General features: G+C 39.5%; 1 protein-coding gene across 1 annotated transcript in view; it reads left to right on the top strand.

Annotated features, from left to right (window-relative positions):
* The window catches only part of BMPR1B (bone morphogenetic protein receptor type 1B), a 58,614-nt gene that overhangs the window by 18,359 nt on the left and 28,961 nt on the right, over window positions 1-11,294 (top strand). The window contains exons 4-5 of the mRNA XM_006753897.2: window positions 8,362-8,458; window positions 9,501-9,639. Of these exons, the coding sequence (XP_006753960.1) occupies window positions 8,362-8,458; window positions 9,501-9,639 (236 nt within the window). The remainder of the gene's footprint in view (window positions 1-8,361; window positions 8,459-9,500; window positions 9,640-11,294) is intronic.

Raw genomic sequence — 11,294 nt, 5'->3', positions numbered from 1 at the left:
CCACTGGTGTGCCTCGCCAGTCTGGGTGAGGGGCTGAGGGCTGTTTTCAGGCTGGCGGGTGACTGAAGCTCCCAGCCTCTTTTTTTTTTTAATTCTTGGATTTATTTACCGTCTATAGCTGTCACTGGAGCTGAGAGCCAGCTCCAGCTCCGAGGCTTGGCTCCAGCTCTGAGGCCGTTGCCGGCGGAAAGCAGGTATCTGGGTTTGTTCAGCTTCTATAATTGAAACTCTGTTGCCATCACTGGCGCTCTAAGCTCTGAGGCCCAGGCTGGCTGAATGTAGGTATCTGAAGCTTGTTTAGCTTCTATAATTGCAACTTTGTTGCTTAGATTGTAGCTTAGAGCAGGGCTGCGGCATGCTGGGAACGTTGGCTTCCTCCATCACTGGAGCAAGCAAGCCTCATGTTCGCTTCAGCTGTGTGGCTGCCAGCCGCCATCTTGGTTGACAGTTAATTTCCATATCTTGCTGATTAGCCAATGGGAAGCATAGCCGAGGTATGGTTAATTACCATGTTTGTCTATTATTAGATAGGATTATAAATCTATGTCAAGTTACTATAAAAACAAAGACTATGTTATTAGAAGAATAGAGGGGAAAAAATTCCACCTCACATTTTTTGTCATTGTTCTTTAATAATTACTCTTCCAAAAAAGTTAAATAATTAGTCTTATGGCAAGACATCTGTGTTACTAGATGCTAAACAATAACAGGCTTCTGATATGAGAGGTTAGAGATGTACTGAGTGTAGGGTGAACAACTACAAGTAATTTGTCCTTATTATAAACAAATGCATAGGAAACCTTTGCTACCAGTGCAGAGTTTTCTCAGATTCTCACAATCACATTCAGCAGTACTTAACAATGTATATTTATATCCTTTAAATTTTATTTGTCATCTTTTGTTTCAAAAAAAGAAGATGCTGAGTGGACAGAATGCAGCTAATTTTTTTAGGAATATTCATTTTCCTTTGCTTTGCTGATTCCATTTCAGCACCAGCAAAGCAGAATACCCTAGGAAAAAAGTCTTTCTCCTGAAAGAGGAAATGTCAAAGGCAATTAGATCAAATGCAGCATCTTCATCCTAAACAATAGGGTGTGATCTGGGAAACTCAGTAACACTGGGGCTGGTGCTGAGAGGAAGAAGAGATGTCTGTGTTGATGGAGACGCTGTAGTGAGCAGTGGCGGTGCTGGTGTCTGGTCTCTGCCTGCAGAAACAGTGGTGCTGGGGACGATGGTTTAGGCCCCGACTCAGTATCAGGTGGTTGGACCAAGACTTGGTGAGTAAAGGGTCCTCCTAAAATGGCATGTAGGTGGGAGATTTGATAAGCTCTCCCTCAAATTACTCATTATAGTCACTTGTTTTTATTTAATTGTCTTAAGTGGGCACTTAAAGCAGTGAAAGACTGGTGTTGAAATGAACAGAAGCCCTTGCTTAATTAAATGGGATCCAATAATTTGGCTCTTACAAAATAAAAGTTGATATCATTTTTGAGGTAGGCATAAATTTCTTTAAATATGGGAATTACTCATATATATTACATATTTATTTCATAAAAATGTATCAGACATAAGATTCTACTATGAAATATGGTAAATCCATGTATTTTAAGGCAAATTATAGAATTTCCAAAGTTAAAATTTACCTTATTTTTTTTTTTACTCAATTAAAAAATATATTCTGATCAGTTTACAGATTTTTTAAAAAATTGCTTTTGGTTAGTTTAGATATGCCCGTTACAGATTAAACTCCATAGGTAACAGGTATTTAACGAGTGAAACACCTCCAAACACAGGTAGATCCAGTATATGATAGTGTCTAAAATGCAAAGGGCAGAATTTTCCTCCTTACACCTATATAACGCCATAGCAACATAAACCAATGCTGAGCTATATTCCTTGCCGGGGAGTAAATCTACCATTCTTTGAAATGTTCAGCTCCTATTTTGGAATTTCCGGTTAGCACTGTATTGAAAGGATTTTAGAAATAGTCTTTTTATTTCTCATTGAACAAAAGTAATCTGGATATAAAAACTCTGTCTTAACTTCCTTTATTACCAAAACATTTATTGCATTTCCTATTAAAATTCTTATTGCGATTATGAACCATCTTCTGGCTTCATGAGCACGGTCCTGGCATTTTAAGCAGTGACAGTCCACCTAATTATCAAAGAGGAGACAAGTAGAGGCAGAATGCTATTGGGAGACCACTGGTGACTCTTCCTTGCCTCTCAGGGTGGAGCAGACTTCCCTGGAGAGTTCTCCGTTCCACTTGCCTGAGCAGCTAGAGGGACCCTGCAGGTCGAAATCGGCTGCCCTAGGGAACTGCAGGCCCGTTCCTCTCCTGATAGGCATCTGGACGTGTTAGCTTTCCAAGACTCTGGCAGTGACTTGAATGTTTACATTGTTAATGCTCTGAGCACGGGTAATGGCAGATTAAAACATGACCAGCACGAGGGACAGAAACAAAGGTTTATTGATAAGGATCACCTATTCATGACAAAGACAGGGAGGCAGAGATGAGGCTGCAGGGGATAGAGTTATTGGGGCAAAGAAAAGGAAAATGGGAAGGTAATGCTAGCCTTGGAAAAGTGCTGGATGGTAAGGAAAGAATCCCTTCGGCCCTTTCAGGTCGCATTGCTCTCATAAATCAGACATTTGATAAGATGAGCAATAGATACAGAGTTCTTACAGGTCAGAGTGTATTCGGTATTTACATGGGAAATAAAAGGCAGTGAGGCTGAGAGTTTTAGTAAAATTATTTCCCTTGAGTGAGAAAGTATTCTGTATTCATATACTGATAATACTTTATGCTTATGTAGTTAGCTCCTCTAGTTTTGATTGAGTATCCAGCATTCTTCTCTTTGGTTTTCTTCAAATTTCAGGCCTTTTGTTTTTGTTATCCTTAAAATTGGAAATGCATTTTAAGCCAAGTTTCAAGAGATCGTATTTGCACATATATGTGCCATGGTATTTGCACACCTGCACATGTAAACATTGTGAATCGGACTCTTACTGGCAGAGGTATTGTGCTCACCTTGTGTTTATTGTTAACTTTGCCTAGAACCTAAGGGAGGTGGAGGGTAGAGAAAAATTTTACGGAGACAGTTCATTGTGTAAAGTCTTAGCCTACTTAGTTCTAAGAGCCCACAAATTATTTTCAAGATTTCCTAGGTAACACTTTTCAATTAATACATGTCTAATTATATCTGATTCCTGTTAATATTAAAGCCTTAAAGGCCTTTGGGAAATGTGTTGTAGTGAGTCAAGTTTCTGAACTCTTTTTTTCTGGACCATTGACAAGGTTTCTGAATTTGTTAATGTAAAACTGCTTATTTTATTTATTTATTTTTAGAACTAGAGGCCTGGTGCACAAAATTTGTGCAGGGGGGGTTTGGGGGTCCCCTCAGCCCAGCCTGCACCCTCTCCAATCCGGGACCACTCAGGGGATGTTCAACTGTGGGTTTAGGCCCGATCCCGGGGAACCCCTAACCACCTCTACCTGCTGGCCTGATCACCCCTAACTGCCCCCCGCTGCCAGCCTGGTTGCTCCCAACTGCCTCCCTGCAGGCCTGGTCACCCCATGCAGCCTGCTGTTCAGTTGTTTGGTTGTCCCTCACTAACTCCCCTCCTGGTCTTGTCGTCCCACACAGCCTGCCAGCCTGCTGTTCAGTTGTTACTGTGACGATGTCTCAAACAATTTTCATATGCCTCTATTAGTATAGATATGTATATTCTTATTGATTTCAGAGAGAAAGGAGAGGAGGAGGAGGAGAGAGAGAAACATCAGCTATGAGAGAGAATCATTGATTGACTGCCTCCTGCATGCCCATCGCTGTGGATCAAGCCCACAACCCAGGTATACCCTGACCAGGAATCTAACTGTGACCTCCTGGTTCATAGGTTGATGCTCAACCACTGAGCCACACAGGCTGAGCATTAACTGCTTATTTTAATGGTGTCTCATTTAGTCTTTTCAGATGCAGACTATTTCCAGTAATGTTTGGCCAGTAGTATAGCTCATAACTAATTGTTAAACATATATTTTAGACTAATGAGTATATCGTAATGTTAACCATTATAATATTCGGGAAAGAAATTAATAGAAAGATATGTGAATTTTAATTTATTATAAATAATTTAAACTCTCTGAAATATTTCAGAGTAAGCTTGATTTTCAACTTATGTGTTCATGTTCATTTCTTGATTTTGGTAATTAGTTTACCAGTTGGTAAAACAATGTCCTTGTTCCCAGGAAAGGCACTTAGAAGTGTTTATGGGTAGGCATGGTATGTCTGTAACTTCAAATGACTCTCCAATTATAAACACATGCAAATAAATAAATAAACATGAATGCAAGTATATCCAGCGATGCGTCACTTAATGATGGGGATACATTCTGAGAAATGAGTCATTACCTGATTTCATCATTGTGGGAACATCATAGAGTGCACTTACACACACCTACATGGTATAGCCTACTGCACACCTAGGCTCCATGGTATAGTCTGTTGTTCCTAGGCTACAACCCTGTATAGCATATTATGCTACTGAATACAAAGGCTATTGTAATGTGTTACACTACACTGTTAGGACACCTACAGTGACACTAGCTGAAAGGAATTTAAGTTTCACTATACTATGATAAGATTATATAATCTGTCATGTATGAAGTCATTGATTGAAATGTCATTATGCAGCACATAACTGTCTATATAGAGATAGGCACAAACACACACACTAAGAGAACAAGAGAATTATAAAGTAAATATGGTAAACATTTTTTAGATTGGAAATCTCTGTGAAGGGCATATTGGAATTCTTTATCCTTACAGGTTTTCTGTAAGACTTTATTTCAAAGTGATTAAAATATGTTCCTATTGATGGGGAAATAGAAACTGTGGCAGTCTTTTCTTTAGGAAATTTTGACAATGTGTATAAAAGGACAAAATATATATCTTTTGAACTAATAATTTTGGTAAACTAATAATTGTGGCAAAATACATAACATAAAATGTATCATCTTAACCACTTTAAGTGCACAGCTGTATATTCAGTACCTTCATAATGTTGTACAACCATCACCACCACCCATCTCCATAGTTCTTTTCATTTTGTAAAACTGAAATTCTGCATCCATTAAACCTTAACTCTCCCAATTCCACCTTTCCCCAGCCCACCATTCTACTTTTCCTCTTTATAAATTTGACTACCCTATGCACCTCATATAGTGGAATCATGCATTATTTATCTTTCTGACAGGGTTATTTCACTTAGCATAATGTCCTCAAGACTCGTCCATCTTGTAGCATATGTCACAATTTCCTTCCTTTTTAAGGCTAAATAATGTTCCAGGTATTTATAAACCACATTTTTTCTTATATATTCATCTGTCAGGGGACACTCTGATTTCTTCCATGTTTTAGCTGTTATGAACAATGCTCTTATATACATGGGTGCATATAATAACTTTTTGTGAAATATTTTGTTCATGAACTTTTTTGCTCATTGAAATGATACTGCAAAGGCATAAAATAAAATGTTGGTGGTAATTTTCCTAAGCAGTGAGGTGATGGCAATTTAATTTATTTTTGTTTAGTTTGTGGTAATTTTTTTTTTCATGGAACATATCATACTTTTCATTGAGAAAAATAAGTTGCATTGGGTGGTATACGTTCCCCAGCCTAAGAGTTTAGGTAGCCGCACAGTTAAAGGTATACAGCACAGTTGGAAAATTTCTTCTCTGTAGTAACCAAAGTCATAAATTATAAAACTACCATTTAAAGTTCAATAACAGTAACTACACTCTCAAGGATATATGATGCCGTTAATAAGAATCGTGCTAATATCATTACTATGTAAGTGTACCTGATTGTAGGCCAATTTTCTCAAAATATGTACCTGAGATTACCTGCATATCAATCACTTAAAATTATAGTAAAATATATAAAAAAATACTTTTAATTAAAATCTCTGGCATTGAAGTCAGTTAATGTGCATTTGTATAAAGTTGTCCAAGTCATTCTTATTTCTGTGATGTTTGAGAAATCACACTGTACATAAATCTAATTTGTTAGGAACCTGAGGTAAAACAACATGAATAATCTATCTATATATATAAAAACCCAGCGACCAGAATGGCAAATGACCAGAACGACCAGTGGCTATGGCACACACTGCGGCAGCCAACCAGCCTGATCCAGGCCCCAATTGCCACCCCCACCCCCCCACGGCTGGCCCCGCCCCCAACACCCCGATCGGGGCCAGGGTAGGCTGGCCAGACCCCACCCATGCACGAATTCATGCACTGGGCCTCTAGTATTTAATAATTTTCTCTTTAAAAGGATCACACAGTAATTCTTTGAGTAGACCATACCCATTCTTTTAATGAAAAATTCATGTATGTATTTTTGAAGGACATCTTTATTTAAAGTGAGGTGCATGCACATATACTGTATTTGGGAACATTTGAAAAATTCTATTCCTTTGTGTCCATCAGAAGATGACTGTTTTATGTACAATGAATATAGATTTTTGAAAATACAAATTCATGATACAAACCACATGAGGAAAGCCTGTAAACCCATCAGCTGGATCTGAAATAAAGATGAACTGCCTAATTATATTCTAGGGGCATTGATCCATTTGTTTCATTTGTTTATATTCTGTACTTATATCTTACTAGAAGCCCGGTGTACGAATTTGTGCACAGGCAGGGTCCTTAGGCCTGGCCGGCAATCAGGACCGATCAGGGGCAGGCCGATTGGAGCTGGGTTGACTGGGGCCTGTTGGCCAAGGGAAGAGACGGAGGAGGTTGGCTGCTGGCCCCAAGGAGGGAGCTGACCCTTGCCCGTCCTGGGAAAGGGGCCATGTCCACCCTGCCAACCCCCAGTTCCTTGTCCCAGCCCAGAGCCTGAAGGCCCTGGTGGGGTCGGGAGAGGAGGTGACAGTTGCTGGGCCAGGCACAGAAGGAATGGGCACCGAAGGCCGCTGGAGGTGCCCTGCCACCACATGGTTCCCCCCTCCCCATCCTCCTTTCCTTGCCACTGTGCCACCACTGTGGTGGGTGGGTGGCCCCCAGGGAAGTGAGAGGATGGGAGCAAGACAAACCCTTGTGTTGAGGGCTGACTTTCAATAGATCGCAGCAAGGGAGCTGCTCTGCCACATAGGAAACCCCGACCCAGAAGCAGATTGTCTACAAATGGTTTAGCACCAGGGGCCAATGGGGGCCAGCTGGCTCGGTGGAGGGGCCATGGGAGGTTGGCTGTGGTAGTGCAATGACCACCAGGGGGAAGCTCCTGCGTTGAGCATCTACCCCCTGGTGGTCAGTTTGCGTCATAGCAATGGTTGAACAGTCATTCTGGTTGTTCGGTCGTAATGGTCGCTTAGGCTTTTATATATATAGTAGAGGCCCAGTGCATGAAATTTGTGCATGGGAGGGGGTCCTTCAGCCCGGCCAGCATCCTTTTCAATCCAGGACCCCTCGGGGGATGTCCAACTGCTGGTTTAGGCCCGATCCTGCAGGAATTGCCTCTGCCTCTGCCTTGGCCCCCACCACCATGGCTTTGTCCAGAAGGATGTCCAGAAGATGTCAAGTCTAATTAGCATAAACTGGCAGTCGGACACGATGGATGTCCGGAAGACATCCATTCTAATTAGTATATTACCCTTTTATTAGTATAGATAGACTATAGGCCCAGTTGCACGACATTTGTGTACTTGGTGGGAGGGGCTCCTTCAGCCTGGCCTGCACTGTTTCGCAGTCCGGGAGCTCTTGGAGGATGTCCAACTGTCGGCTTAGGCCCGCTCCCTGTGGGGAATGGGCCTAAGCCACAGCTGGACATCCTTAGTGCTGCTGCAGAAGTAGGCTGCTGAGATTGCCAGCCGTCAGCCTGGCTTGTGGCTGAGCGGTGCTCCCCCTGTGAGAGTGCACTGACCACCAGGGGGCAGCTTCTGCATTGAGTGCCTGCCCCCTGGTGGTAAGTGTACCTCATAGCAACTGGTTGTTCCACTGTTCAGTCAATTTGCATATTACCCTTTTATTATATAGGATGTCAAGTACATTTCTTCCAGCATGCTCTTGAACTAAGTGCCAGATGAATGATGATTCATGCTAATTGAAATTATTTAATTTGGGATATATATACATGGTGTACCCCCCAAAAAACATATATACACACTTTGAATAACTATTAATTCCAATGGGTTAAATCTGAAAAGAAAGGAACATCAATTGAGCTACCAGAAAAAAGTGTGTATACATTTTGTGGGACATCCTGTGTGTGTGTATAGAGAGTTGCTTCCTAATTTTTAGGTGAAAATAATCTCTTTATAATGATGCTACTTACTTTCTTTTAATTTCAGATTTTGTTGACGGATCTGTACACCACAAAGCCTTACTTATATCTGTGACTGTCTGTAGTTTCCTGTTGGTCCTTATCATTTTATTCTGTTACTTCAGGTAAGTTTCCAACTTGTAGAGATAGAATTTTGAGTTTATCTTTGTCAACCTACTATCCTACCCTTGGCTCTGTCACCCCAGCTTCCTTTAACCTAATTAGATCTTAGATTTCATTGATAATATTGTTACTATTGATGAGTATTTGTCCTAATGAATCTATTAATACTCATTTGTACTTCAGATATCAAAATCACCCAGATAAATTTCACCCCTATGGAAATTAGGGCAGTTAGGGAATTAAGGAACTAGTTGCTACTGAGTTTGATTCTAAGCAGAGAAATGAGCATGTTGAACTTAGATTGTTCTAGTAATTACTTATTGAGTTAACAATTTCTCTGGTATTGAAAGATTTTTAAAGATTGTTTTAGATAATCACATTAAATAAGTTTAGTTACTATATTAAAGTTAAGTATGGTGGTTATAAATTAAACTTTTAGTCACCTACAAACTTATTTTGTAGTTTGTGTAATATCAAGGACCTTTAAATTCATGTCTCTTGCTTTTTTTAATACTCATTTATGATACAATTCTGCAAATGGGAGTTGATTCAAATAAATTTATTTCTAACCATTGATAAAAAAAATTTTAAAGCTTATATTTACTTATCAGTATTATTGGTCTATATATTATCTTACGTGACAGATAAGGTTAGCCATAATGACTTTTGCACACCAAAATTTATATCTATATTAATTAGGGGGACCTTAAATAGGGAAAGGCTTTAGGGCATAAATATAATGGAACTATACAGAAACATAACAGACTATAGCCTGTTGGGAAATAATCAAAAGGAATGGAGAAGAATTGTGGATGGTTAAGACTGAGTAAAAACATGTAGTTTACTTTAAAGAATCAGTTAGGAAAATAATTATAATTTGTGTTTTGGAAATCATTACTGAGGGAAATAAATACCGAGCATTTAATCTTGCATTGTTTTTGCGTGCTAAAGTAAAACCTGCCAGGATTAATGTTTTCTCTGCAGTGTTCTGCCCGTATCATTGCAACTCAGTGTCTAAAATGATGTTCCTCTGTGCATCTTTAGGTATAAAAGACAAGAAGCCAGACCTCGGTACAGCATTGGGTTGGAGCAGGATGAAACTTACATTCCTCCAGGCGAATCCCTGAAAGACTTAATTGAGCAGTCTCAGAGCTCAGGAAGTGGGTCAGGCCTCCCTCTGCTGGTAGGAGAAGGACATACTGAGTTTAAAGGAATGTTTTCTGAGAGGAAATGTCAGTAAATACAGGGTTTCATTTTACTGAAACAGATAGGGCAGGACAAAGAGGACGTTCTGTGCAATCCGTGAGATATCAGATCTCAGATGCGGGGCTTCCTGATAACATTTTGACATATTGGGGGTAAGGTGATTGTTTTTTAATGTCAGTGTATGGTTACAATCCAGACCCTCAGACATTCTGATAAAGAGCAGATTAGAGAACATGAAACATGGAGCCATCTTCCCTCTGTTTTCAGTGAGGATAGAGTGACTGCACTTTGGCCTGGCTTTTGAAGGCAAAAGGATTACAACCAGCAGGGATCTGAGTACTTTTACAAGGGAAGAAGGCTGCGTTTCAGCCGGAGGGTTTATGTTTCAGGGTGAAGTCCTGGCTTTTCCATTCAGGAGAGGTTTAATTTTCTGATGCTCCACAGTGCCAACCTGGAAGAAAATATATACCGAGTCCAAGGCACTTGCCTTAATGAGAAAAACATTCTGTTCCTTTATGGACCAGGCCAGAAAAAGGTTGTTGGGACTCGGGATGGAAATAACAATTTTAATGAGCAATATTTTCCTTTATAAACTCTTACGATTGATTTTTCTAATCTTTGTTGTCTGGGTCTGGCTTTGGATATCTTGTTTACTTTATTCCTTAGGCCATTTTTTATTTAGTACTAAAAGTAACATTAAAAAAAATCTCAAGGCAAGCATTTATCTTCTAACATTATTTTTGGATATAAAAAAAAGCTGTTTATATTTAATGAATACAACCTGAAGAGTTTGGAGATGACTATATACCTGAAACATCACCATAATCTATGCCATTCACATACCCATCACCTCCAAAAGTTTCCTCATGTCCTCTTTGTTTACTAATATTATTTTATAACAACACTTGATATAAGATTTACTCTCTTAGCAAATTTTAGAATACATACACTACTGTTAACTGTAGGCACTGAAGATCTGTGGGACTTATTCATCTTGCATAACTGATACTCTACTTGTTGACTAATACCTCCCCTGAAGGTAATAAACCAGACAGAAAGCCATTTGTGAAGTAGTCATTATGACCAAACTGATGCTACTGAGGATGTACATTTTTCTTATGTAAAAATCCTTATCAAATTGCTTGATTTTTTTTTTAAATATATTTTATTGATTTTTTACAGAGAGGAAGCGAGAGAGACAGAGAGTTAGAAACATTGATGAGAGAGATACATTGATCAGCTGCCTCCTGCACACCTCCCACTGGGGATGTGCCCACAACCAAGGTACATGCCCTTGACCGGAATCGAACCCGGGACCCTTGAGTCCGCAGGCCGACGCTCTATCCACTGAGCCAAACCGGTTTTGGCAAATTGCTTGATTTTTATTTTGCAATTAATACATATCAAATATAGTTCTTATATTTAAGATATTATACATTTTTAAGACAAGTACAAATATTTAAAACCCTTTTGGTATTAATGAATCAGATACTGGTGCTCTTGGACTTGAAAACTATTTGTTTTCCTCCTTCTAACCCATCTTTCTTATTACTATGGTGCTATCTCTCTGAAGTCTTTCACCTTACTATGTTACTTCCCTGGAAAAAAAATCTAAATGTCCAATAGCATTTA

This window comes from Myotis davidii, unplaced genomic scaffold, assembly GCF_000327345.1.
Source record: "Myotis davidii unplaced genomic scaffold, ASM32734v1 scaffold252, whole genome shotgun sequence".
In the NCBI taxonomy this organism is placed as follows: domain Eukaryota; kingdom Metazoa; phylum Chordata; class Mammalia; order Chiroptera; family Vespertilionidae; genus Myotis; species Myotis davidii.
The sequence above is the reverse complement of the archived record's forward strand: the minus strand, read 5'-3'. Positions and strand labels throughout refer to the sequence as shown.